This window comes from Macrobrachium rosenbergii, chromosome 8, assembly GCF_040412425.1.
Source record: "Macrobrachium rosenbergii isolate ZJJX-2024 chromosome 8, ASM4041242v1, whole genome shotgun sequence".
Lineage (NCBI taxonomy): Eukaryota > Metazoa > Arthropoda > Malacostraca > Decapoda > Palaemonidae > Macrobrachium > Macrobrachium rosenbergii.
The window spans coordinates 53011087-53038590 of NC_089748.1; the positions used below are offsets into that span (position 1 = coordinate 53011087).

Here is a 27504-nt window from a genome sequence, read left to right on the forward strand (position 1 = left end):
TAGTTTTTTCTAGGCTATGCTTAATTTGTTTCAATTTTGGTAGATTATACAAGGCTAAGCTTACTGAGCCTGTCTCATTTTCAGTAGATTCCTTTGATAATGCATATTACATTTAAGTTAGCTTTTGATTATGTAATAGGCTTACGTAAATGCAAATTTTCATACATTCAACCACGCTTACCAAACAAACTTACAGCTTGTCTAATAATTCATAGCTGTTTTGTATAATTAACAACCATTTAGTATTTCATGCAAAACATAAACAACTGAATCGAAAAACAGATGTCTTCAGTTGTTGGTTACTGTAACTGTTACACATTAAGAGTTGCGTTACAGTTGTTTACTAGTTAAAAACTTGCTAATTCTCAATGATGTTTTTTAAAAGTAAAAATAAAATGAATTTTTATTCATACTTCACATAGTGGAGGAGGTCTTAAGAAAGTACTGTATACCTCTAAACTTAGGCTGCAGGTTGTTTCTGCAGTTGAAGAACTGAATAGCATAAAACTGCTAGAGAATTATTATATTTATGGTAAAAATGCAAAACAAAATATGTACAAAATTTATTAATACAGTAATACTGTACCCACATTTAAAGGCCAGTTTTGTTATAAATTCATTACCAAATCATATATATAAAAGACTGTACTCAAAATTTAATTTATTAGTAGCATCAGCCTAAATTTTGGAATGTTTTAATCCCAGGATTTCACTCAAATATAACTGCTTAAATTACTTAGTTAAACTGCTTCAATGATTTCTTGTAGAAGATTATTAAAATTTGGATACATTTCTTCTGGTACAATTTTAGTACTATCAGGGCTATTAACAACAATATTATAAAAAAAATTGTATAAGCAAGTTTTATTACTTTACGAATAATAGAAATATTATTAACTCTATTACAGTATTAGGCTTCCTTAAATTGTTTTCAGGGTAACTATACACATTGTTTCAAGCTTTTTTTTTTCGTATAATCATTTAGGCATTTGTAAATGGTTAACTGTATTTTGCTTTATAATTTCAGTGTTCAGATCTCCTGTCCAAATATGTTGGAGAAACAGAAAAATCACTAGTTAAAGTTTTTGAACGAGCAAGACAGGCTTGTCCATCCATTATCTTTATGGATGAAGTAGATAGTTTATGTGGTGATCGAGCTGGTGGTAGTGGCCTGGTATCTGAGCTGTTGTCATTAATGTCAGAAAGTGCACTGCCTGGGAATATTCTAGTTATTGGAGCTACTAACAGACCACATGCCTTAGATGAGGTAAGAAGTGTTGTTCAGTTAATGTTACGGTACAATAGTATGAGCTGAAGTCATCCAGAACTTGAATCATTAACGGTAAAAGTTGTGTATTGCAGTTATATGAATTTTTCTTGGTCACCAAAGATATCCTTGTAGTTTCTAATCATTTTTGATTCCTTGATTTATTGTATACCTCTACTAGTAGTATGATTTGTGAATTCTTCTTTGGAGCTGACTATAGAGCCAGGCATATAACATCTGTTTATGTGGTAGTAATACTCAGTATATCACTGTCAAAATGCTGTACTATTTATTACTATTACTGTTATATATTAGTGTTTCTCTTATATTTAACATTGAGAATATTTTTTAAGTGTTACCACAGTTTTCAGGCAGGAAGATTAGACTCTCAAAATATTACTGTTCATCTGAACAGTATATTGTTGATTAATTACTAGTACTGTATTATGGTAGATAGAATTTTTATTTTAAATACTATTAGCTTTTATGCTTTTAATAAGACTACTATCGTTAACCTTGAAGGATATTGCTGTAAGATTTAGGATGAAATTGCATCATGTTTTATAGTTTCTGTATACTTTCTCCAGTTTTATGAAGGATGATAGTTGCTCATGGTTCTGAACCAAGATGGAAGACCTTATCTGGAAGTTTTAATCTTTTCCTTGCTCTTTCTAAAATTTGTCAATATATAACAGTATTTGTGAAGATAATGCTGTGGGTTCTGTATTCATGTAAATGTATGTCTTGTACTTTTATAATTGTTCTTGATTTGAATATGTATACTTATACAATATATACATGCATACATATACTGTGTTATGTATTTAAATTAGAATTGTATCAACAGGCACTTTTAAAACCTGGATGTCTTGAACAAGTCATCCACATAGATTTACCTGACTATGACTGTCGCTGTGCAGTGTGGTCTGGAATGCTCAAGGATGTACCCTGCTCTGGTGAAGTTGATATAGCAAAGTTAAGCCAAGCCACTGAAGGGTATTCTGGAGCAGAGGTAAGTTAAGTAATTTTTTAAAACAAAGATTGAAAGTAGGTGGGGGGGGTCAGATATATAACCATTGGCCATTTGTTAAAATTTGCTGTATTTGTCACCATACTTAATGTCACTCTTCCAGTATTTATGATAAACAGTAGTTTTATTAGATTTACATTCGTAACCTTTCAGCAAACAGTAAATATGTTTGTATTTAGTCTCATTTCTTTATGAAAAATCTATTCACTGCTTACATAAATCCTCAGACTTTTTATATTATTTTCAAAGATTGCCATATTTAATCATTTTTACATTCCATTTTCTTTTAACTATCCATTTGTTTTCTCACAAACCCATCACTTTATGGTAACCTAATTGTACATCAATCTCAGTCTTATATATGCTTCAGAAGGAGAAAAAGAAGAGATCCCCGTTAGTCGGCTGTATATCAGGGCTTCAAAGCATCTCCGGTGGCTGTAAATGTTATTTTTGTCTGCTTTCCAAAACTTTCATTTATATTGTGCTTTTCCTTTTTCATCACTTCAATAGTTATTTTAGAGGTGCTTCTTAGCATAGTCATTCTCATGAATCAAGGTGATGAGAATCAAGGTGTTACTGCAAGTCCAGCAAACATAAATCACCAAGGCATAAGTCTTCCTCATATAGCAGAGCCTTGCATTATCCTCACCAGTGTCATGTTTCCAGTAGCTTGCCAAGCGTTAGTGGCTGCCCAACACCTATGTAGGCCTCGTCTGCTATTGCTACTAGGGCTCAGGATTCGACTTGTGATTGTGGTTTTTATGTTTAGTTTCCCAAAATATCACAGAGCCCCCGGAAATTCTAGTGTTGTTCACCTGCAACATCTAGCTGTGACTCTTGATATGCTTGTGCAAAACATGGCCGTACCTGTTTGTGAAGCTACTTTTAATGTAGTCAGGTCAGAGCGCAGTGTTTGGGTTTGAAGGGCAACTTAAGTCTCCTTGTGGGGTCTGCTTCTCAGTCAATGTTATACTGTATATACTCGTGTATCATATGACTTTTGAAGACCTAATTTTGGAGCCAATTTTAAGGGGGTTGCATCATTCACAAGATATAAAAATTAGCAGATGTACTCTATCTCTTCCATTGTTTACGTTAAGATATTTAACTGATCGAGACTACCGTCTATGCTTTCCAAATTGACTTTTGCGGTAAACTACCGAAGGAAAACAGTAGATCTTTTAAAAAGTTATGCTTTTTCTTCACTGTATCCAATAATATTGTGTGTATTCTCATATTACTATTGTATTATGAAATACAAACATAGTGATCACATGCCATTTGCATTGTGTAGGTTTACAAGGTGTTTAGATGTTCTAGACTAGCTAACCATCTATAATTTCCAAATCAGTTGATTGCGGCAACCTGCCGAAGGATTTTTTTTACTTGCTAAAATAAGCAATTATTGCTTGAAAAATATTATTTTTATTTTAGCATACAAAGGTAAAGTGAAAAACATATAAAGTTATTAAATTAAGATTCTCCAAAGTCGCTCTCTGTGTCCAAATCGTTAAATAAGGCTTTGAATTTTTTGTCACCAAGGCATCGTCTTCACTACCATCCAAAACATTTGCTATCCCACATTTTTTAAATGCTTTAACTATCAAATTTGTATCTATCTCAGTCCATGATTCTTTCAGCCCAAACACATTACAGTAGATTCCCAGTTCTCGACCTTATCAGAACTCGACATAATTGGATTTCGACCTGAAATTTCAAGTAAATTTTGCATCGGAGCTCGAACAACCACGGGAATCCAGCCCGATGAAATCATATGATGTTTGTAAACAAAAGTGTTTCGGTAAGCCGCCACTAGTTGGCATTTTTCCCACACGTCGTTTAAAGCCTGCTTTGTTGAAAGATATTTTAAAGTGATTTTGTTTACACCATTCCAGTACTCTCTGTATGAAATTTACCATAAATTAATACTGAACGTAAACAATGTTTCTGTATTACCATGATAGGCCACCAGGTTGGCGTTTTGGTTTGTTTATATCCGCTCATGCCACAAGCAGCAGACGTAACTTAAGCAATTTTTTAAAGTTTGTGATAAGACATAATTCGGCTTATTTTAATATTTTATTAATTTATGGTAACAATTAAGCTTGTTTTAAAATGTTTTATTATATTAACAACAGTTTTTGTGCTTACCCGTTACAATACATACTGGTACCTCGTCTAGCGTAGGCCATGGCGCTCGGTCAACCATTGGTAATACGGCCACATTGGACATAGGCCAGTTTTTTTGATACAGTATACACTTAAAAATGGAAAAAGTGTGTTTAATATGGTAAGTTATTTAAATCTGAACTTATTCAATTGTAATTTATGTGCAATGTTTTGTATAAAAAGGCAAGTTTAGGGTAATGACTAGTGGTCAAGAACGGATTAATCCATTTTCAGTTAATTCTTATGGGAAAAATTGATTCGGATTTTTGCTGAATCACATATCGACGCTGCTTCTGGAACGGATTAGTGTCGAGGACCAGGGTTCTACTGTAGAGGCAAACCCAGAGCTTTCATCCTCCCTCCTTTTGTAAATGTTTTCTCCTTTCCAACATCCATTCATTCCATTTCTTTCAGATGTTGTCTTTAAATGGCATATTGATGGATACTTCAAGAGGTTGAACAACACTAGTCAAACCACCAGAATAACCGCTATATCGGGTGTTTGTCTCTCGAACAGCTTTTAAAACTGAGTCCACTACATGTGACCTAACCATATCCCAAACAAGTAAAATTTTTTCCTGCCATAAACCACCTGGCCTTGATGCCCAAACACTCTTGCAGCCATCGTTGTTCATCCATCCTTTTCCGTGAACATGGACAATGATACCATTCAGAAATTTTTGTTTAGGCATCAATTTCCGTTTAAAAGATAACCATGGAGGAAAGGTTTGTCCTATCTGCCCCATGTGTTAAAACGAGTAAAATGCATTCTTTCATGCCCAGTAGTTTTGATTAAAATACTTTTCTCTCCAATTTTATTTACAGTTGATTGATGGCATATTGAGGTTTAGGGGTGTTTCATTCATGTTGCCGATGCATGATAATTTATAGTCATTAACTTTGTGGTGCTTGATTACAAAAAACTTGGGAAATTATTTTTTCTTCCAATTCTTTAGGAAGTATTTGTGAAATTTTGGTTTTTCTTCTTAGGATGAATTTATGCCTTTACATAAATTGAGTACACCATCCCGCACTTGCTATAAACTGAGGAATGCCCATTTTTCTTGCTTCTTGAATGCATAAAGTCTTATATTAGATTGTATTATAAAACCATTTTCTCGGTTTTCGGACACCCACTTTGCCACTTTATCTTCTAAATGTGGCCGTTTACATTTAGATACACGATTTGCACATTTATAAGGAGTAACCACTAATATTTTTTTTGTTTTCTCCAGCTTTGGACAAAGCTTTCCCTGATGCCAAACAGCGTAGCAGCTTGAACATTGTTTTCTCAGCTTCAGCTACAGCTTGCAGCCTAAATTAAGCAGTATATTTCCTTGCCGATCTTTTCTCCATAGTAAATAAGGGTATAATGTAAAAATATCAGTTCTATTCTACTTAACGTCATTTGTAACATAACTACAGCAATTATTTACTATCATACAGTGGTTGAAATGCAAGCAAAACAGCTGTTGTTATCCAATTCAGCTGTTCATAGTAAAACAGCTGTTTCTTGTTCGGTTGTTTATGGCTGTGCACATTCATGCAACGAGTATAGTGTTACCAAAGATACTTTTATCATTCTCTATTACTTTTTCAACTTATTTAACAAGATGGGATAAAGAGATGGAGAAAAAGAGGTTAGTCTATTGTAATTTGGTCTCATAAAAGGAACTCACGATGCACAAGACACAAGATAAAATAATCTTTTACGGGTGAAAATTTGGGGTCGCACGATACACAAGATTGCGCATTACACAAGTATATACAGTAAATGTGCTGAGTGCTTGATCCATGCTCATCAGTCCCATCCTTGAATAGATTCACTGGCCTGAGACCAGTAGTCATGAACTCATGATAAGTTTTTCAGAAATATGTTTGTGGCAAGAGTAAGCTTTGGAAGTCATGAGTGAACTGCTTGATGATGCAACCGATAACCCAACAACTTGGCCATGGTATGACGAGATTTGTAGTTTCACTAGGCCGTCCATGTGTTTTAAATATATGTATGATGATGTATTCATTAGCAAACACTGACCTGAAGAGGGATGTGATCTTGAGGTCCTCTCATGCCATCTTCCTTATACTTTGATAAGTTAAAGAATAGCAGATGTTATCAACTGATATTTGTTTCCAGCCCATGGTTAAGGAGATAAACAGGCTGGATTTCAACATTTTAATGTGTTTTTATGCACCTGAAATGAAACTTTGTGTTATTTATTCACTGGATTTTTGGCACTGATCTCCGGCTAGCAGCACTGTTAAGCATTTCATTAGTGCTATTATGCGCCATTAAGCAGGTCAACACTGCTATTATCACCGATTTTCGGTTAGTGGCGCTCGGCCAGGAACGGAATCCCCCCCCACCCCTTAGCCAGGAACTGCCTGTCCCCACGTATTAGTTGTGGTTTTTCTCGTTTTCTTCCACGAATCTCTGTTATGGATAAGAGTCATTGGCTTGTGGTGAAATAAATCTGTTTTAAAAACAAATTAAATTTTAAATACAAACCTATTACAGCACATATAATGCAATTGCTCTTTACCCAACCCTTCTGATTTCTTATCTGGATCAATCTGTACAATAAATTAGACAGCTAGTCACTTGGGACCTGGAAATCCTTATGGTCATGTGCTGAGCTACAAGTTGCTGCTGATCTTACTTTTTCTTCTACAGGTGACTGATATAGCTGGGATTTTCTGTTTTCATGATCATGATCATGAAAAGAGGTTTTATTATGAGTAATGCTTTTATGAATATTATCAATTTTAGTTTTAAGAACTTTTTACTGCAGCATATTTTAGGAAGTACCATATACTGTATTTCCAATGTACTGCCATACATACTTTTTTTTTTTTTTAACATTACAGCAGATGAAACTACTTTTAGTAATGATCAAGTAGTTGCCAAATTTGGAATACCAGAGCCTAAGAACCTTGTTTATCATTTTTACCACCTAGTATGTACTCTGAAACTTGCCTTTCATAGGTGAAGCATTTAGCAGTCTTGTTATGTAAGGTAGAGCTGGAGGCTTGCAGTCAAAATATTTCTGTAATAAATTAAATAAATTAGAACTTTTTATGTTTTTAGCGTAATCATAAGTGTTGCTTTAGACTCAGATTAGGATTGGTACGTATGTTTTCAGTATTAAAACATCAGTTCATCAACTTTGTTAGAGTAATTGTTTTTTATACTACAGTTTATAGGTAGTATAAAAACGTATGTGCAGTACACTCTTTTACTTGATACAGATTATGGTGCTTTTGACCATAATTACCAAACATTTAACACGTCTTATAATCAGTTGCATTGTTATAGAAGTATAATATTTATTTACTTTAAAATTTCCGATTGTTAATAAGTAACATTTAAAACAGATAAGAGGAGTTTACCAGCATGCAGCACAGTCCATCATATCATGTTTGGCCTTAAGAAAAGAACAAGAAAAAGTTGGTGATACTCATTGTGTTACCATGAGTGAAAACTGCATCTTGGAATCCATAGCAGCTCTGCCACCTCGAACTCCAGTAACTTTGCTTGAAAAAATTAAAGGATTTTCAGTCAGTCGAAACTCCTTGTCAACTAGATGACAAAGCACTTTTTATTTAAGAATATTAATTAAGAAATTTATTTTGTTATAAACAATAAAAGTATACCCTTTGAATGTTTTTTATTTTATACCTCCTATATATCAGATAATAGTGAAATTAAGGAAGTTCTTGTACCAGAAGTTTTAATATTCAGGAACTTATAATGCTTTGGTAATATTACTGTATACTTTAACAGCTGTCAGCTTATTTCAACAAGATATCAAAGTTTTTGTTTATACTGTTATAATTATCACCTACACCATTAAGACTTTTGAGGATTTCCTTACATTGTCATATAAAGTCTCTTGCTGTCCCTGGAGAACTAGTCTTTACACTTTGTACAGTAATGTGGTACTGGATGAGGTTATGCCATTGAAAATAAGGCATTCCCTGGAAGACAACAAACATACTGAACCACACTAGTACATAACATGATACTTTACACAAGTATAAATAAGGCTGGAGTGTTAACAAATGTACAAATAATCCATAACACAAAATTTCAACAAAACAATGTTAGCAAAGAAGACTTTAAGTTACTCCAAAAAGGTGCAACAATAGTCCTATCTAATGGTTCAAATAAAATTTGTAAGCTACATATATATACTACAGTACAAGGAGAGCAAACAATGGCCTGCCAGGCAGATAAGGTAATAAAATAAAAAATAAAAATTGCCTATGATGCACACACTTCTTGAAAAAGGATATCTAATTTTGTTATTCATTCTGCAAATAATATATGCAGCATCAAAACACCAAATAATTATTTAAAGTTACCTGTAGTAAAAAGATTACATATCAAATCAATCATATCGTAAATCATATTTGTATTCCAGTCCTCAGTCCATCTTTTGTCTCTTCCAGACTGAAGAGCAACTATCTCTCTACAGACTATGTGGACCTAATTCATAGGTGCAAATTATCTTCCTCATAGTCTTACATTCTATATTACTGTCAACAGCAGCGCCTTCTGGAATTTCCCATTTTTGCTTGCAATCTTCAACAAATTCTCACTGCCACTATAAATCTCTCTTTCATAACTAATCACATCTTTTAAGGGATTTTGACGAAGGAAAATTTGGTGGAGAGGGACCGTGTCACCCGTGAAAAAGTCCATTCAGCACTTATTTCTAGGTAATTCCGTTAGATACCAGAGAAAGCTAAATGAAATGCTGGAGTTACTACTTCAGAGCGAGCCCATCAGATGGAGTCAGGAAAAGGGTGAACTACAAAACACGGAACCTTATCCTATAGAGATCCCAAAGTCAAAGTCCCATTATGAGGTGCCACATAAACCCATGCACCACTCATGGACAGCACACAAAACACCGCTAATGATTCCATGAAAGCATCAATTCACCAGAATGATGTTTACTATGGGAGGGACATGACACATGATGGAGGTGGTCATCAAGACACGCCGGTCCCTCTCCAGAAATAGATTTTTCCTGTCAAAATCCCTTTCTGATCGGGTCCCGTGTCAGCCGGGTGAAAAATTAACAGAGAAATAAATATCATTCTAAACTAAAGAGATAATAATTCTAAGGGGGAACAGAAGACCGAAGGTCCAAAGAAATTTTAATCACTAGTAACACAACAATAAGGCCAAAAGAAACTGATGTTAGCTAAAATTAACATGACAATATGAAAAATATACATAAACAAAATAACTATACAATATTGAAAACCTTATAACTTAAATGTGTCATTTAGACAAACACATAGATAACACAGTTAGGTGAGAAGTCAAGGCAGCCGACTGAAATGACCGTAAGGGGATAACTGAGGCAGTGGAGGAGGAAATGACTAGGAATCAGAAAGGAACCAGAGGGAGGAACAACGTTCCCCTGCCGCGACTGCTGAGAATTTAAGAGCTTCCAAGGATTTCAAATAGTGACATTTGAAACCAAGGTGACTTCCAACCGTACCTGGTAAGATCCGTGAAATCTATGTAATGGAAAGTAATTAACTGGAGGTGGCCACAGCTCTAATATCATGAACTCTTGGGACTGAGTCAGGTTAGCCTGTTGATAAAGTAAAGGATCTGCTGTCTAATAGCAGACAGAGAGAGATTACCCAAACTTTTATCTTATTTTCTTTATATGGATTGTAACATTTGAGTAACTTTTATTCATTACAATTGGTGTTGTTACTGCCAGCTTCTTGCAAGTATCATAAGCTTATTTTTATAGTAGTACTATATATTTCAATTGTCACGTACTTGATATTAACTCACGTTCTTTCAGTGTTTCTGTATAGCCGTCACTTTGAGTTTCTCGCAACCAAATCTAAACCTTCTTAACCAAAGTTCAGAACCTGTGCACAGCTTCTCCATTATCAGGCCAGATCTTGGCTGAGAAGCAGAACCCACAAGGAGACTCAAGTTGCCTCTTTAAATCCAAACATTGCACTCTGACCTAACACTACATTACAAGCAGCTTCACGAACAGGTACAGCCATGTTCTGCATGAGCATATAGAGTCACAGCTAGACATTGCAGGTGAACAACAGTGTAGACTTTCCAGAGGCTCTGTGATCTTTTAGGAGACTAGATGTTATAAGGACCACAATCAAAAGATGAATCCTAAGCCCTAGTAACAATAGCAAAGGAGGCCTACATAGGTGTTGAGCAGCCACTAGAGCCTGGCAAGCTACTGGAAACATGGCACTGGTGAGGATAATGCAAGGCTCTGCTATATGAGGAAGACTTATGCCTTGGTGTTTTATGTTTGCTGGACCTTGATTCATGAGAATGACTGTGCAGAAGCACCTCTAGTAGCAGAGGAATCACTTATCTCTCAGGCATGAATTGAGCTGCAAGATTGTCTTGAGGAATGTCCATGCCTCGAAGAGCTACTAGAGCTTTGAGCATGGATATCACATAAGGCATGCTTCGAAGAAGTAGGTGCTGAATGAACTTTTAATCAAAGCAATAGATAAATCAGAGGCAATGCCCATAGGTGACTGAATGAACAAGAGAGTAACAATATAATGACTGAACAAGAGAATAACAATATAATCAGAATGAAAAAGTAAAAAATTACTTAAGAAATCAAGCTAAAGGTAATCTTACAAAAGACATGACAGTTAATCACTAATGCAAAGTACTAGAAAGAAAATGGTAAAAGAACCTGCCATAAAAATAAGTAGTTAAAAATAACTATTGAAGTAATGAAAAAGGAAAGATGGAGGTAGTGCTCAATTCTGCATAACAGCAAAAGACATTAAGCAAGAAGCAGATTTAATTGTGCCAAACCCTGACATTATACCCAGTACCAAAACTGATAAGTATACACAAGACATGACTGAATAATATTAATTCTTTAGCAAATTAACAATAACAACACTAAATACCACAGAGAAAACTGAGTAGCTATTCAAGACAGACAAGTGTAATTTACAGGAGTCTAGAATATCAACAATATATGACAATCACTGGTTAACCCAACCATTTGAGAAAGCCCATTCAGCAAAATGAATTGCTGCAGAATCTGTACCAATTTTAATATATACCCTATATATAAGAAGAAAAATGCCAAAATACAAATGAAAGTTTTGAAAATCAGACAAAGAATAACATTTACAGCCACCAGAGATGCTTTGGAGCCCTAATGTACACCTGACTAACTGGGACCTCTTCTCTTTCTCCTTCTGATGCATATACAAGGCTGAGCTAGATATACAATTAAACAAAAATGGAATGTAAAAATGATATAATAAGGCAAACTTTAAAAATAATATAAAAAGTGAGGATTTATGTATGTAGTGAATACATTTTTCATAAAGAAATGAAACTATAATTACAAACATATTTACTGTTTGCTAAAAGATTATCAATGTAAATCTAATCATAAAATTACTGTTTATCATAAATACTGGAAGAGTGACATTAAGTATGGTGACAAATACAGCAATATTTTAACAAATGGCCGGTTATATACTGTCCCCTCTGCCTACTTTCAATCTTTGTTTTAAAAAATTGCTCAACTTACCTCTGCTCCAGAATACCCTTCACTGGCTTGGTTTAGTTCTGCTGTATCAACCTCACCAGAGCAAGGTACTGTACATCCTTGAGTATACCGGTCCACATTGCACAACGACAGTCATAGTCGGGTAAGTCAGGTAAATCTATGTGGATGACTTGTTCAAGGCATCCAGGTTTTAAAAGTGCCTGTTGATGCAATTCTAATTTAAATACATAGTATATGTATGTACAGTATGTATAATTGTATATGGATACATATTCAAATCAAGAACAATTATTTAAGTACAAGACATACAAATACATTTTCATGAATACAGAACCCACAGCATTGTTTTCAAAAATACCATTTTATATAGAAATTGACAAATTTTAGAAAGAGCAAGGAAAAGATTAAAACTTCCAGATAAGGTCTTCCATCTTAGCTCACAACAATGACCAACTATCATCCTTCATAGAACTGGAGAAAGTACACAGAAACTTTTAAAAATGATGCAATTTCATCCTAAATCTTATAGCAATAATTTTCTAGGTTAACTGTAGTACTGTAGTCTTATTAACAGCATAAAAGCTAATAGTACTTAAAATAAAAATTCTATCTACTATGATACTAGTAATTAATCTTCAGATGGACTTAGTAATATTTTGAGTCTAATCTTCCTGTCTGAAAACTGTGGTAACACTTAAAAACTATTCTCAATGTTAAATATAAAAGAAACAAACTAATATATAACAGCAATAGTAATAAATAGTACAGAAATTTGACTGATATACAGAGTAGTACAGTACTACCACATAAACAGATGTTATATGCCTGGCTCTATAGTCAGCTCCAAGGAAGAATTCACAATAGTCAGCTGCAAGGAAGAATTCACAAATCATACTACTGGTAGGGTATACAGTACAATAAGTCAAGGAATAAAAAATTAAGAAAAATTCACATAACTCTGCATTCACAATTTTTACCATTAATGATTCAAGTTCTGGATGACTTCAGTTTGATACTTTTGTACCCAACATTAACTGAACAATATCTCTTACCTCATCTAAGGCATGTGGTCTGTTAGTAGCTCCAATAACTAGACTATTCCCATGCAGTGCATTTTCTGACATTAATGACAGCAGCTCAGATACCAGGCCACTACCATTAGCTCGATCACCACAAACTATTTACATCAGTCTTCAACATGAATACCAAAGTAGCTCCCCTTTCAAGTGGCTCTATTGGCTTTGTAGTAAGCCCAAAATTCACCAAAGTACTACGACCTCTTCTGCTGTTACCACTATTTCAGCAACTGACACATCATCAATGTACGTCAGTACCAGCCTTCACTCTTTTACCTTCCCCAAAATAATTTTGAGGACAGCTGCAATGATCAGAAATGTTGAATTCCACCTGAACCCCAACCTCACTAGGCAATACTTCATGCTCAACTGATATCTCCACAGCTTATCTATACAGAGCAGTAGGTAGTCTGACTTTGAATTAACTGTCATGGACCCAGTCACCTACACAATCCACACACACACACAAGACTCATTATACGCACCCATTAGATTAAACTTATGAGATACTCGTCATGAGTGTTCAGCCCATAAAAATCCAACACTGAACAAACTTGACCATTTCAGGAGTGAATGACTGCCATCTGTGACAGCACTCCACTTCCTACTGCCTCCAACTAGTTACAAGTCTGCCATTTTCAATCCCATACTTTTCTCTCATCCCTCTTTTTATTGACCATTCACCATAACTTGTCTTTTTTAACATTGGAGGTGCCTCTTTTTTTCTAAAACCACTTGACTGTCCAATACTGACCATCAAACTGTGTGTGCAACAAGACATCAGGCATTTCCTTAAGGACTAAGTCTACCTCCTGGTGCTCTAATAGAGGTTATGGCCCACAGACGTTTAAAACACCACTCCATCCTCAGTAACTAAAATCCCACGAGTTGGCTGATCAATTCACACTCATTATTACATCAATACTTTCAGTGATGCTGTCATCTACCAAAGTAAGGACTCTGAAATGTGACCTATACATCACCAGTTCTAAATTACTAGTAACTCACATCTAACATCTCTCCCAGACAATTGCCATTAAGCAACATTTTCCACTGTAATCGCCCATCAGTTGTAGAATCTGGAATTTAGTTAAACAGCCTGTATCAATAAAGGCCCTCAGACCCCTCCCCCAAAATGAACCCTTTTTACTAGCAGGGAATATTTTTATTTAATACAACTGCCGATCTCCATCATTTCCCTGTTCACAAGAACTTGCTATGTGGCCTGTTTTGTTAAGGCAAACCATAAAAAAGCCTACTGTGCCTGAACTGCTGACCCTTGAACATCCCCATCTCCTCACTTCACCCCCTCAGTTCCTCTCTTGACACAGTTTGCTGTTTCATGCCTTTCCCCTTTACAGTAGCTGCAGCTACACCCTTCGGTCTCTTTCTCTCTCTCATGCAAAACATACGTGACTCAAGTAGCAGTGGAATAAAACCTCATACAATTGTAAACATCTCTCTCTCTCTCTCCTAATCCTGCCTACCAAATCAATGCAAGTATGGAACCAATCTTCAATATCTGTTGCAGTGCTATCATACACGACTGGGAAAACCAATCACAAATGCCAGTTTAATTTTCTTAAACCCTTCCCCTGTAAATCTGGCTAGTCTCTGAACATCTTGTCAAAATGTCAACCTGCAACCCAGCCCATCTCATCCTCTTTACAGGCCACCACTAACATTCAGTTATACCCGCGCAGTTATGCCTGCACAATCGGCCTGTGCAGGCAAATCTTCACCACTAATGATGCAGTCTTTTTCCTCAGTCCTCCTTAGCAGCCATGGCATCAACACATGATTCTCTGGCTGTAATTGCCTTGCTAATATCATAAAAAAATTTCATAAACGTCAAGTAAGACGTCCAGTGAAAGTGGTGTAAAATGGTGTAAAAAACTAATTCAATACTCCCATGCAAATTTGTTAAAAGAGTTTAAGTTTGGCCCCAAGGACTTTCGTAATGTTTATTGAATGTTTTACGAATGAAGGAAGAGTTCCATTTCAAAAAACTGTGTTAGTTAAGTTAGTAATTGTTTTTAATTTCAAAACTGACATATATAGGTCTAATATTGTTTTTCTCTATCTCATTAAAATGCTTAATACTGATTTATTTTCATTTTAAGAATGACTTTATTATGATGTGTTACAATGAATGGACATCCACAGTTTATTACCATTCCTCTGTTTCATTTGTGTGTTTATTAGTCTAATTTCATTTAAAAACTGGCTTACATGGGATGTGAGCAAAGAATAATCATGCATAGGCCTAGTCTACTACTGTTTTGTTTTTTCATCAGAAAGTAGAATATTATTTTGTTCTCATTTTAAAAATGAATTGCATATATGATGCATAATCATGAACAGGCACATTATAGGCCTATTCTTGTTTTATGTTATTTTGCCATAATGAATATTTATTCTCATTTAAAACCTAACTTGCATATATAGTTTAGGCCTATAGTCCCAAATAAACATACATTATGTTTATTTGTTAATCTGTTACCATAGCCTTGGGTACAACCATAGGTAGTTCGTCAGCCGACGGCACTATAACTTGACTTTTTCAGTTTTGGTTGCTAATTATGAATTTATCTTTCATTATTGGCGCCGAGTCACTTAACCTGTAAGTAACCCCCGAAGTCCATCCAACAAGGGGTTTCATAAGCGATCTTCACAAGACAGAGCATCGGGTACATCTGTTTCAACAGTTCATATCCCGCTCCAGCAAGTGCAATAACTTGTTAACGAGGGTATCCAACCCCCTGGCCAGTACTAAACATCGCGAAGGGACATTCCATTTGGCCGACAACAAACAGATGCACTGCCAGTATCAGAACCCCTAAAAGTGTAGAAAACCAGTTGAAAAGGTAAAAACAGGTGTGGAGCTAATATATAGAATTACCTAGCCTTGTTAAGGCTTAATTCGTTACCATAGCCTCTGGATTTTACTTACCCAAGCAAAATTCATTCATATAGGGCATTTAGTCGGCTGTCCAGCGGTAGAAAGATCATAAATTCGACGTTTCTTTTATTTTATTTTTTGCCTTACAAGAATTTAAAGTCATATTTTTGTCAGCCGGGTTGTAACCAACTGCAAACGATCTGAAGACCGCACTATCAACAGGGTAGATCTGTTGGCATTCTGCAGCTGAGCCACTTCACCTCCATAGCAATACCGGCAAAATTGTAAATCCAGTGCAAACACCCATAAAAATGCCAACCTAATGCACCAGAGGGGTGTTTACTGCTTGCCAATTTGCCGCTTAGCTATGGAGGGGGTGGTGGGCCCGCCATGGGATGCCTTAGACCTACCCTGCCAGGTAATTCAAGCTGTGTAGCTTCAAAGGTCAATTACAGTTCAGTTACAGCCGGCTGACAAAATATTACTTTAAACTCTTGTAAAGCAAGTAAACATAGAAAACGTCAATTGCCATAGTCTAACTCACCGCAGACAGCCGGCTTAGAATTACCTCATATAGATTTCAATGGAATCTAACCTACAAGACATTCACGAACGATGCTGCTACTTTCGGCCTTCATTATACATGATTAGCCTATTTTCCCCCGTGGAAAAATGACAAAATTTTAAATATATATTGGTACCTTACCGGCCAATCTACCCAAGCAATCTCTGACTAGCCAAAGCCTATGGCAGAACAGCCTGGGTAAGCTAACTACTCAAAAGTTCCCCGACCAGGGTAGTCCTAACCTAGGCCTAGCCTATAGGGTAGCTATTACGCTGCCCTAAACAACTACCTAAAAATCAATCCAGAAGCCTTTTCTTCTTCTTAATGATCACTAGAAAAACAATACCTGTTCAGCGCGCATCCAAGGACCAATACACCATCTCCATTCAAGCAATTCCAGTTTCAACATCTCTCCAAAACTCTGGGTAACATAATAGAACAACTTTCAGGGTTGGAGGAGGCTTTGTCTTTGCAACGGCACTTATCAGTATTGCCACCTTACATTTTCATAAAGCGCTTGATATACCTAAGAAAACGGAGGATACTTTTGGAATAGCATAGTAAATTACCATTATTTTTGGAAAATTTGAACTATGCATCACCAGAATTATGAAAACTTAATTAATGACAGACATGAAATATATTAAGTGTACTGATATACTTCCTTGTTTTATTGCAACTTCTAGTTTACACTAAGTTTTATATTTCTCACATGTTGGTCTATTCTTAACAGCAAAAATCTTCAACAGTTTATTCAGCCAAAATTTTATTCTCTCGTTGCTAATATGTAGTTTCCTTTCTCACTGAAATTTGTAACAGCGAACATAAATTACCAGAGAATGGCATACTTTCTAACCAATGGGGGAAGGCAAAACGGCCAACGGTGCTTAGAAGTTTAAAAATATGGATTACATAATACGAAAGAGGAACTTCACAAATCTGCAACACGAATTAAACTAAATGACAAATGAAACCTATATCTAAGCCGTGAAATATGAATATAAAATACAAATTTCGTGTACTGTTTAGTTATCATTCCTATTGAAAAGAGAGCTACAGTACTAGTAGCGTAGTAGGTTTGGCGCAAGACTGATAAAAAAGCGTAGAAAAGCGCAACCGCGCTAAACGCCAAATTTTCCTACCGACTATCTCATAAAACGCTAAATATAGCGAGTAAAGAGCTGGAATGGCAACTCTGTTGGCATCAGTTGCTCGTTTAGAAATAAAATATAAAAGGGCCAGTACATGATAGTAGTAGTAGTTGGATATACAATAACTTATAAAACCTCTCCCTTGCTCGTTTTATGTTTACGTATATTTTCTTATGGTACCATATGTTTTTGATACATTCTTTACTATTTTCAGTCTACTCTATAGACAAATGTGTGAATAGTTAGATGCTACATATTAGTTCCTCTTAATCTGACTTGGCATCTGCACGAGTCTAAATCTGTTCCTAAAATGCTGTAAGCTGGGCAACAACGAAAGATATTTCCTAGGTTTTCAATTACTTCTTCACAATCTGAACACTGCTACTTAGTTCTAGGGTGTTCGTTGTAGCTATATCAATCAGCATAGTATTTTCGGTGTCATCATACCAAAGTTCTTCTCTCATATTTTCCTTAAATTTCGTGTGGATTTATAATGCTGACTTTTTATTTGTCTCTTTTCCATGTTTTTTTTTTCAATTTTTTCAGCATTCATTTAACTGGTCTTCTTTAAACCACCCAGTTTTGTTTGAATCTAAACGTATCTCCTTAATGTACTCTTCAATTTGCAATATGTGTTCTTGTTTTTACTGTCAAACTATTTTGACAAAATAGTTTGTTTTTCATATCCCTTGAGCGGCAGGACGAAGGCCCTATTTCAGACCGTAAAGCACAACTTGCCATGTCCTTGATGTCAGTACTTTCCTGTAAACTTGGTTATCTATATTTTGCAATGCATTTGTTTCATTTTGTTTTTCTTTGGCTGAACTTCATTATTTCCATGGTATTCATGAAACTGGCATTGTCAGTCTTTTCCTAATACAGTTTATCGTTACCATGCTACAACTTTGGTTGCGAGTTAGCATTGTTTGCCATTTGCTTTGACTTGATAAGGTCCTTTTCAGCTATTATCTGAAACAGTCTTCTGAGTTATCGATTGAAATACTTAGATGTTTTATCTGCTTTACTCTTCTAATTCCTGTGAGGAGAATTTCCAGCTTGTGCTCTTTGTTTGTGGAAAGACAGGTGCTTGCTTAGTGATCTCTCTCAGTGTGATCTCTAACTGTAAGCCTATGCCTTCTGCTCCCGTAATGCCGGCAGTTCTGGGGTTCTTATTGAGTCTATATTATAGAGTACTTGAAGGATTATGACCTTCCCCGGCCATTCTCAGGGATATTTTGTTCTCCACCTTTCTGGGCCATTTAGCTGGCTAATGGATCTCCTGCTGCTCATGCTCTACAGGTCACTAATGTTGACACTCATTTTGCTGTTGTGGTTCCTGTTGGAGTGACACCCGCTGTTCCTCCCACGTCGTGTACTCCTGAACTCCTCCATACAAGTGCTTTGACATTTTTTGTGGGGATCTCTGGAGTGTTTATGGTGATCTCTTAAGAAAGATAAGACTTTCAGTAAAAATATTACAGATCAGTGTTCTCTTACTGTTGGGTCGGAATTGTGATTGACCTTCCTCGTTAAAATTCAGTTAGCTGTAAGTAGCAATTACCTACTTTAAGTTCCAGTACTTTATTCACTTATAGCTAAATATCTGCATAGTATTTCTTACAAAATATTTCTATGCATTCATGTGTGTTTACGGAATTTTACTTTGATTTTATGTATGAAATTTAGGCTGCCAAGCAAAACACTGCGGCACTTTCGGCCATTCCACGCTAAGAAAGTGAAAAGTAGGAGGTGGAGTGGTTGGACAGCAAGTAAAGGAGACGGAATATAGGCCTCTGAAGGTGGAACTGGGAGAAAAACCCATAGTTGCACTGAGAAGTAACAGTTAGAGAGGCTGGACAGCAAGACTGAAGAAAGGAAGCGGGAACGAAGGTAAAGTAAAAAGCTAAAAAGTTGGTGCAGCTCAGGGCCGCAGGAAGGCTGCAAACATCCCTTAGTAATACTTACAGTGCACTTCGTGAGGTGCATTGGCGGCACTGCTATCCCTACGGTTATACAGAGCTCATTAGACGGGTCGATATCGCCCTCGGCTAGCACTCCGCTGGGCCCGCGTTCGATCCTCCGGCCGGCCAATGAAGAATTAGAGGAATTTATTTCTGGTGATAGAAAATTCATTTCTCGATATAATGTGGTTCGGATTCCACAATAAGCTGTAGGCCCCGTTGCTAGGTAACCAATTGGTTCCTAGCCACGTAAAATAAGTCTAATCCTTAGGGCCAGCCCTAGGAGAGCTGTTAATCAGCTCAGTGGTCTGGTTAAACTAAGGTTTACTTAACTTTATACAGAGCTTTACTGTGTGAAACGTGGCAGTAAAAGTCCTAAGATTTGTCTGGGAACAACTATCGTTAGGGACAAGTTACCAATGTGCAGCGTTGGAGAAGATTCAAAGATTAGCCTTTTGACATAACGACAACACCATACAGTTCAACTGTTTCAGCGTATGTTACAAAATAACAAAAAGAAAGGACAACAAAACCCATTGCCTTCTTAATTTCTTCTTTCTCTGCCAATAAAACTCAAGGAACTACTACATGACAACCATGCTAAAATATCCATAAATTATGAGAATTTTCTGCCATTTACGGGGTTACGATGTACGTATAAACACAATTATTCTGACTTTAAAATAAATTCTACAACGACGAAAAAAAAAGCACAAGAACAGCTAAACACACCACGGTCACCAAAGAATAACACCCGGGTGTTTTTCAAGCAAACGTATAAAATGTTGCTGTGTCAAGACGAAACTGACTGTGCGTATCCTAACATTTGCACCAACACTGTTTTGTCTGTTGCGATTTCGCCTTGAAAATTGCTCTAATTTCATAAATTCCATTAAATTTATTGCATTGTTTTCTGTATTGGTTTTCTGTAGTACAATTCACGTTATCCGATACTGATTGGTGACGACTACAGTAAAACTCAAAGCGAGTCTTGAGGTAAACTTATGCGTATTGTTTTGTATTTATTCTACGTCTTTTCCATTTTTTTTTCTGGCCAGTAATCCCGGTTCGATCTAAAGTTCCACGTCGAGTACTTCGGCGGGGTCACCAAGTGCAGCTGCGTCAACAAGTACACAACTCGTTTTGCAACCAGATTGAGTCGTTCTTTTTCCAGGAATGTGGTGAAGGTAACGTGTGTGTGTGTTGTGTGTGTGTTGTGTTGTGTTGTGTGTATGTGTGTGTGTGTGTGTGTGTTTGGTGGAGTTTGGAGTAAGAGGGAGTGCTGTTGAAAGCCTTCTGATATCATTCTACCGTATAAATCTGTTCATAAAAGAAGAAAAATGATGAGTTCGCTCTTCTTTACTTTTTTGTCAGTGAACATGAAACATCACTGAAAATGCCTGGTTACGGTATATAATAATTATTTCTTCAATTAGCTTTTGATGACCAGTCACGCAATAACGGTTAGATAACCATGTGAAGTAACTGATGAAAATATCGGATCAATCCCACACTATAAAGACTTAGATTTACTTAGGAAAAAAATTATATTTACTTAGTTATTGCGCATTCAGGAGCCCTTCTTCGTGCTCCGAGGACTAGTACGATGAAACATACCCAAAGGTCATTTCACCCCTGGAGGAAACACGGAAGGAAGCGGTAAACGGACTTTGTTTGCCAGTCGATTTAGGGGAAATTTCGCTATTTCTCGTGAGGTTTTGGAGGATTTAGATATGTTTGCGAGTCGATTTTGAGGGAATTTCACAGGAGTTTGACGGCGAACCCGAAATGATTGTTGTTACATTAAGCTGCTTTCCCTCAAGACAGGTTTCTGCTTTTTTGAGCAACTTTAGTAATATAAAACATTTTTTCTGGGACAGTCTTAAGGAGATTTTTTTACCTGTATGCGCTGGACCATGATTCTTAAGATTTTCTTTTCTCCTTTTTTAGTTTTATATATTTGTTAAACATACACTGACACGAGTTAAAAGTCGTATGACGTAATATCCCCTCCGCCTTGAAAATGTGATAATTGTGTTACGAATTTTAAAGGTAAGTTCGAAACATGACGGTTAAAACTGATACATAAGAGATGTGTAGCAGGTCGACTGTGGAAAAGAGCAAGAGGCTCACAACCTTGTCCTAAAGAAAATCTGAAAACTATTTTAAGGACGAAACATTCTGCAACTTATGAAGTATAGAACATGGCCAACAAAACGCATTATTGTACACCTGGAGAATCTGCGTTGGCGTTTAGCATAGTTCTTTGAAGAGTTTATCTTTTCCTGTAAATGTTTGACTGAGCATAATTCTGACCATTGCTGTTTATTAGAAGTATCTTTAATTAGTAGCAACAGTACATCTCTGTGGACGATGCCCTCAGTGAGATTGTATCCTTATCTACAGATCAGAACAAGACAAGGCCTTTAACGGCCTGAAGGCTGTATTAGGTTTAAGTGAAAGCGTTCAGTGTCTTAACGAGAAAGAATGGCCCATGAAGGTCACTATTAACAGGTATGACAGAAAACGACTTACCTCATCAAAGTCTGTGGGCCAATTTTGGTCATCTCGTGCTCTTGTATACACTGGTCTACTGCGTAGAATTGCCTCTTCATAGTACTGACCCACAGCCTCTTGTTTCATTGCGCTTTTGTCACCTGTAATATTAGATTGATTTACTAATTTGTTTCCAGTCTTTGACATTAAAATGAGGAAATTCCCTTCATCTCCTTTTATCATCACATATCGCCTTGCTTTTTAGTGTGAATTATATGGATGCATTAATGTTCATTAATCTTACAATATTTCTTAGGATCAAAGACTTTCCAGTGGCAAGCTTTTTCATGTAAATGTTCTTACCCTCGAGTCTTTCATCCCTACTTATTAACTTAGATCTTACATTAAAGGTTCCTGGTGGCTTATCGCATTTAGATTTATACCCGCTTATCTTTGGTTTGTCTGGGTTACGTTTTCTGTGTAAAATTAAGATTCGGCTAACTTGTAAAAAAACTGTAAACAAAATGAGGGCAGCGGTCCGCGTTTTGGTAAATATTACACTGATTGAATACACAGCTCTGCTTTTTCAGCTCTAAGGATTGCTAGGGATCAACAAAACTGAGAATAAAAATCCGATTATCACGGTGTTTTAAGTTTCATTATACTTGTTATTGGATTTTCCACGTTAAATAAAACATGACTGAGATGACATAGAATGACTCTGCTGAATATTTCATTTACTGTATGTATATATATATATATATATATATATATATATATATATATATATATATATAATATAATATATATGTATGCATGTTAAACATAAATAGTAATATGTTTTTTCTTCTTCTTCTTCTTCTTTCTTCTTCTTTCTTTCTTTCTTCTTCTTCTTCAGTATAGATGAAAAGTAAGTATAAGCCCCTGGCGAGTGTTCAAAGACAACTGCACCACAAATTCCGAATAATGGAAGAGGCGAAACTTTCAGATGGCCAAAGGGCTCTGTTGCCGAACAACAAAATATTAAAGCAAAGCCTTTTCACTTCTTTGCTTTTTACAGGAGAAGAAGAAAAGGATCACGCTGAAGTCATTGGCTGGCGTACGACATGAACAAAGATACCGTTTCAGAGACACGATAGAATTGCAATCAATCCCCTTTCTTCTGAAATAAGTGAATAAAATAAAACAATTGTTTTTATGTGAAGTTTAGCAAAAGACGTGAATTTGTGGCGACATGGGATTACTTTCATTGCTGTTTTGTAGAACTTTCTCCTTCCATTTTTAGTATTTTGATGTTGTTTTTATTTCATTGACACATGACTCCTCGATAATACGAAATAGGTTACACTACACTCATACTCATGAGTTATATATATATATATATATATATATATATATATATATATATATATATATATATATATATATATATATATATATATATATAATAATGTGTGTGTGTGTGTGTGTGTGTGTGTGTGTGTTTGTGAAAGTATACACTATAGGGCTCATATATATAGTATATATATATATATATATATATATATATATGTATATATATATATATATATATATATATATATATATATATATATATATAAGTATATATATATATATGGATGTATGTGTGTATATGTATGTTTTTGCTTTTGCATTATCATGAATCACAAAATCAATGAAATAAAAACATCAAAATCCTAAAAATGGAAGGAGAAAGTTCTGCAAAACAGTAATACTAGCAATCACCTGCCCCAACAAGTCCTTGTCTCTAGCTAAACTTCACGCCTAAAATAATTTTTTATTTTATTATATTCATTTATTTATTTATTTATTTCAGAGAAAGGGGACTGATCACGAATTTCGTCGTGGCCTCTGGAAACGGTTATCTTTGTTCATAACATAGCGTCAATGACTTCAGCCTGATATAAAAAGAAAGTGAAAAAGCTTGCTGGTGTTTTCATTGTTCGAACAATGAACCCTTTGTATCTGAAAGTTTAAAAAACACCTCGTCATTTTGTTCGGAATTTTATTGGTACAGTTTGTCTTTGAGAAAACACTCGCCAAGGGCGTATACTGCTTTATGATCTGAACTATACGAGAGAGAGAGAGAGAGAGAGAGAGAGAGAGAGAGAGAGAGAGAGAGAGAGAGAGAGAGAGAGAGATTAATTTACAATTGTACGAGGTTTTATTCTTCCACTGCTATTTAATTCACGTACAATTTTGTATGAGAGAGAGAGAGAGAGAGAGAGAGAGAGAGAGAGAGAGAGAGGAGAGAGAGAGAGAGAGAGAATCTGTTGTTTACAACTGTACAAAGTCTTATTCTTTCACAGCTACTTAATAGTAAAAATTCACATAAAGTTTTGCGCTGAAGACCAAATGATTAATCATAAAATTGTTTGGAGTTATATCTTAACTGCAAAGGTACTATGACCACAAAGGTCTGGTTACTTGCTCACTCAATGGAAAAATTATAAGTTCAGCACAAAATGCTACAAAATAGCTAAGATAAAAAAGAATAAGATCTCATAAACACATCATTATTATTACTTTCATTAAATCGTGTGATTTAAAACGCGAAATTCTTCTAAGGGGAATCTGAAGAAAAGGAAACTTCATTGAAACTCATCGTGTAGAATTCAGTATTATCAGAGCGTAGTTAACTTCCTCAAAAATCGTTCGGACCAAGTGCTTGTTATATCAACACGACATGAGAATGGTCCAATCAGAGATGGGATTGTTTGATGTGAATTTAGATGAGGATTTGTATTACAAAAAAAAAAAAAAAAGATGGGAGGTGCAATGAAATTAACCTCCGTGTTTAATCCCCCGGTGATCTTGAGTGGTTATACGGGGTTAATTTGAAATGAAATTCCCTAACGGTCTTGTGATATACTGTATATGTGTGTATATACTGTATATGCATATATATACATATACCTACAGTACATACGTGTATACATATATATATATTTATATATATAAATATATATATGTATATATATATATATATATATATATATATATATATATATATATGTATATATATATAATATATATATATACATACATACATACATACATGTGTGTGTGTATGTATACGCGCACTCGTGAGTAGACTTTCACCTGTGAGCGCACAGCAAATCATGCATGAGGCGCGCATTTAGTAGTTTTGGCATTAAAGCCTGCTTATGTATGTCGGTTAGTGTGTCAGATTCACTCGCGAATGCGCGAGCGTAGGCGCGCGTTTGCGTCGTTTTGTTGTCTGTCAGCGTCCGTGTTCTGAATGGAGAGAAGAGCTCTCTCCTTCCCTTATATGATAATTTCGCGTTTGCTCAGCATGAAGTGAGATAAGATAGGTGAGAGGAGGCGAAGTTCATAGGCTCTTGGCCAGGTAGCAGGGATTTTCACCGACTGCCTCATTTATCAGAGGAACCGGATTTGTTCATGTGGATGTGGATGGATATTCAGCAAATAAATGAAATGAATATTCATCCTCTTCCACACAAAGTTATTGTTTACTGAATATTCATCCAGACTCACACACAAATTTTATATAGTTGCTGAATATTCATCCATATTTACGAACAAACTTTTTGTTTGATGAATATTCATCCACATTCACTCAGCAAACAGAAAATTTGTGCGTGAATGTGAATGAATACCTATCAAACACAAAGTTTGTTCGTAAATGTGGATGAATATTCAGCAAATATATAAAATTCGTGTGTAAGTGTGGATGAATATTCAGGAACCAATAACTTTGTGTGTGGAAGAGGGTGAATATTCAGCAGATACATAAACATTGTGTGTGAATGTGGATGAATATTCAGCAAATACATAAAAACTGAGCTACCAGTCTATTCTGTTTGGTTTGGCATCGTCAAGAATTAAAAGAGCTTTGTCCATGATATTCTGCGTTAAGACAGCTTTCCTTTTTCCTTGACCCATCTTTCTCTCTTTCAGCTTTTCTTATGCAGAACGTCTTTACATATACAGTTATCTATAATATTTCCAATCATATTTGTTTTCTGACCGCTAATATAACATGAGTGATCTTCTGCATATACAATTATTTATATTTTTCTGTCATGTATGCGTTTTTTCTGACCGCTATTACAATATAATTAATCACTTGCTTATACAATTATCTATATTTTTCTATCACGTACGCTTTTTTCTGACCGCTATTATAATTAATCACTTGCTTATACAATTATCTATATTTTCTATCATGTATGAATTTTTCTGACCGCTATTATAATGTAATTAATCATTTGCTTATACAATTATCTATATTTTTCTATCACGTACGCTTTTTTCTGACCCCTAGCAAAATACATAAATGGTTCTTGAATATTTTTAACAAAGGAGGATAGCTAGGCTACCAATCAACCTTATGCCAGTTCAATAGAAATCTCATTATTACCAGCGCTTACGAAATACATTGGATATCACGCCACAGAGGGTGTTTGCCAAAACATTCAATTGTTGTCATGAATGACAAACTTGTCGAGCCTGATCAATTCCCCTCGTCTCTCGAGAAAACCTTTCTCTTTTCTCAATATATGATTAATAACAGGAGCCAAAAGACTAATTTATTATAATACGAAGACATTAACCTTTTACTCTAACCTAGGTTCAGTGTTCTAGAGAGAGAGAGAGAGAGAGAGAGAGAGAGAGAGAGAGAGAGAGAGAGAGAGAGAGAGAGAGTATCTGATAAACGGTTTAACCCCGGTTGGGTGAGGACTATATCGTTAAGTCCCACCCATTTCTTTTAATCATAATACGATGGTATACACAAAGACGGAGTAGTGATTATTCTTTTCCGTTATTCTTCTATCTTTTTAACATTTTCTCCGTCTGTAGTTTGTCTGTCTGTCGCTCTTCTTGACCAGCTGCAGCTCACAACAGTCTACTAACAACCAGTGCATAAGTCACCGCTTAGGCTGACAGAGGCTTTCTGTGATTTGTCCTTCATGACACTGAACGCAAGTTCGTCATTTATGAAACGAAAGCTGCATACAACGAGAACCACAGGAAATTGCAATCCCGAGTTCAGATATCGAATCCGCGCCCTACGGTGTATTTCCTAACCACTGGACCACGCGGGACGTAAAGTCCTTCAGAGGCAGAGAAAATGAAAAGAAGTTGTACTGTCTTCCCCCAACACAGAAGTTACCACACTCCGTTTCCATGACAACCTGGCCTTTAGATTTACCTCCTTTATATCTATCTACTTTATGCTTTGTGCTCAGCAAAGATCGTAAATCAAAGGTTTAACCGCATGAGGTTAACGGTAAGATTAAATGACTTAATTTCTCGAAAAAT

General features: G+C 35.8%; 1 protein-coding gene and 1 long non-coding RNA gene across 3 annotated transcripts in view; one reads left to right on the forward strand and one right to left on the reverse strand.

Annotated features, from left to right (window-relative positions):
• Nucleotides 1-8128, forward strand: part of LOC136840858 (ATPase family gene 2 protein homolog A-like) — a 29936-nt gene extending 21808 nt beyond the window's left edge. The window contains 3 exon segments of the mRNA XM_067107806.1: nucleotides 1028-1267; nucleotides 2115-2279; nucleotides 7842-8128. Of these exon segments, the coding sequence (XP_066963907.1) occupies nucleotides 1028-1267; nucleotides 2115-2279; nucleotides 7842-8054 (618 nt within the window). The 3' untranslated portion in view covers nucleotides 8055-8128.
• LOC136840860 (uncharacterized) lies at nucleotides 7865-22339 on the reverse strand. Of its 2 annotated transcripts, none has more exons than XR_010853759.1 (4): nucleotides 22216-22339; nucleotides 12047-12225; nucleotides 8342-8444; nucleotides 7865-8000 (listed from the first exon to the last, which is right to left on the reverse strand). It is a non-coding gene; the product is annotated as an uncharacterized lncRNA (long non-coding RNA). The 2 variants fall into 2 exon arrangements; XR_010853758.1 differs by lacking the exon at nucleotides 22216-22339 and adding an exon at nucleotides 16915-17063.
• Nucleotides 22340-27504: the final 5165 nt, after the last annotated feature.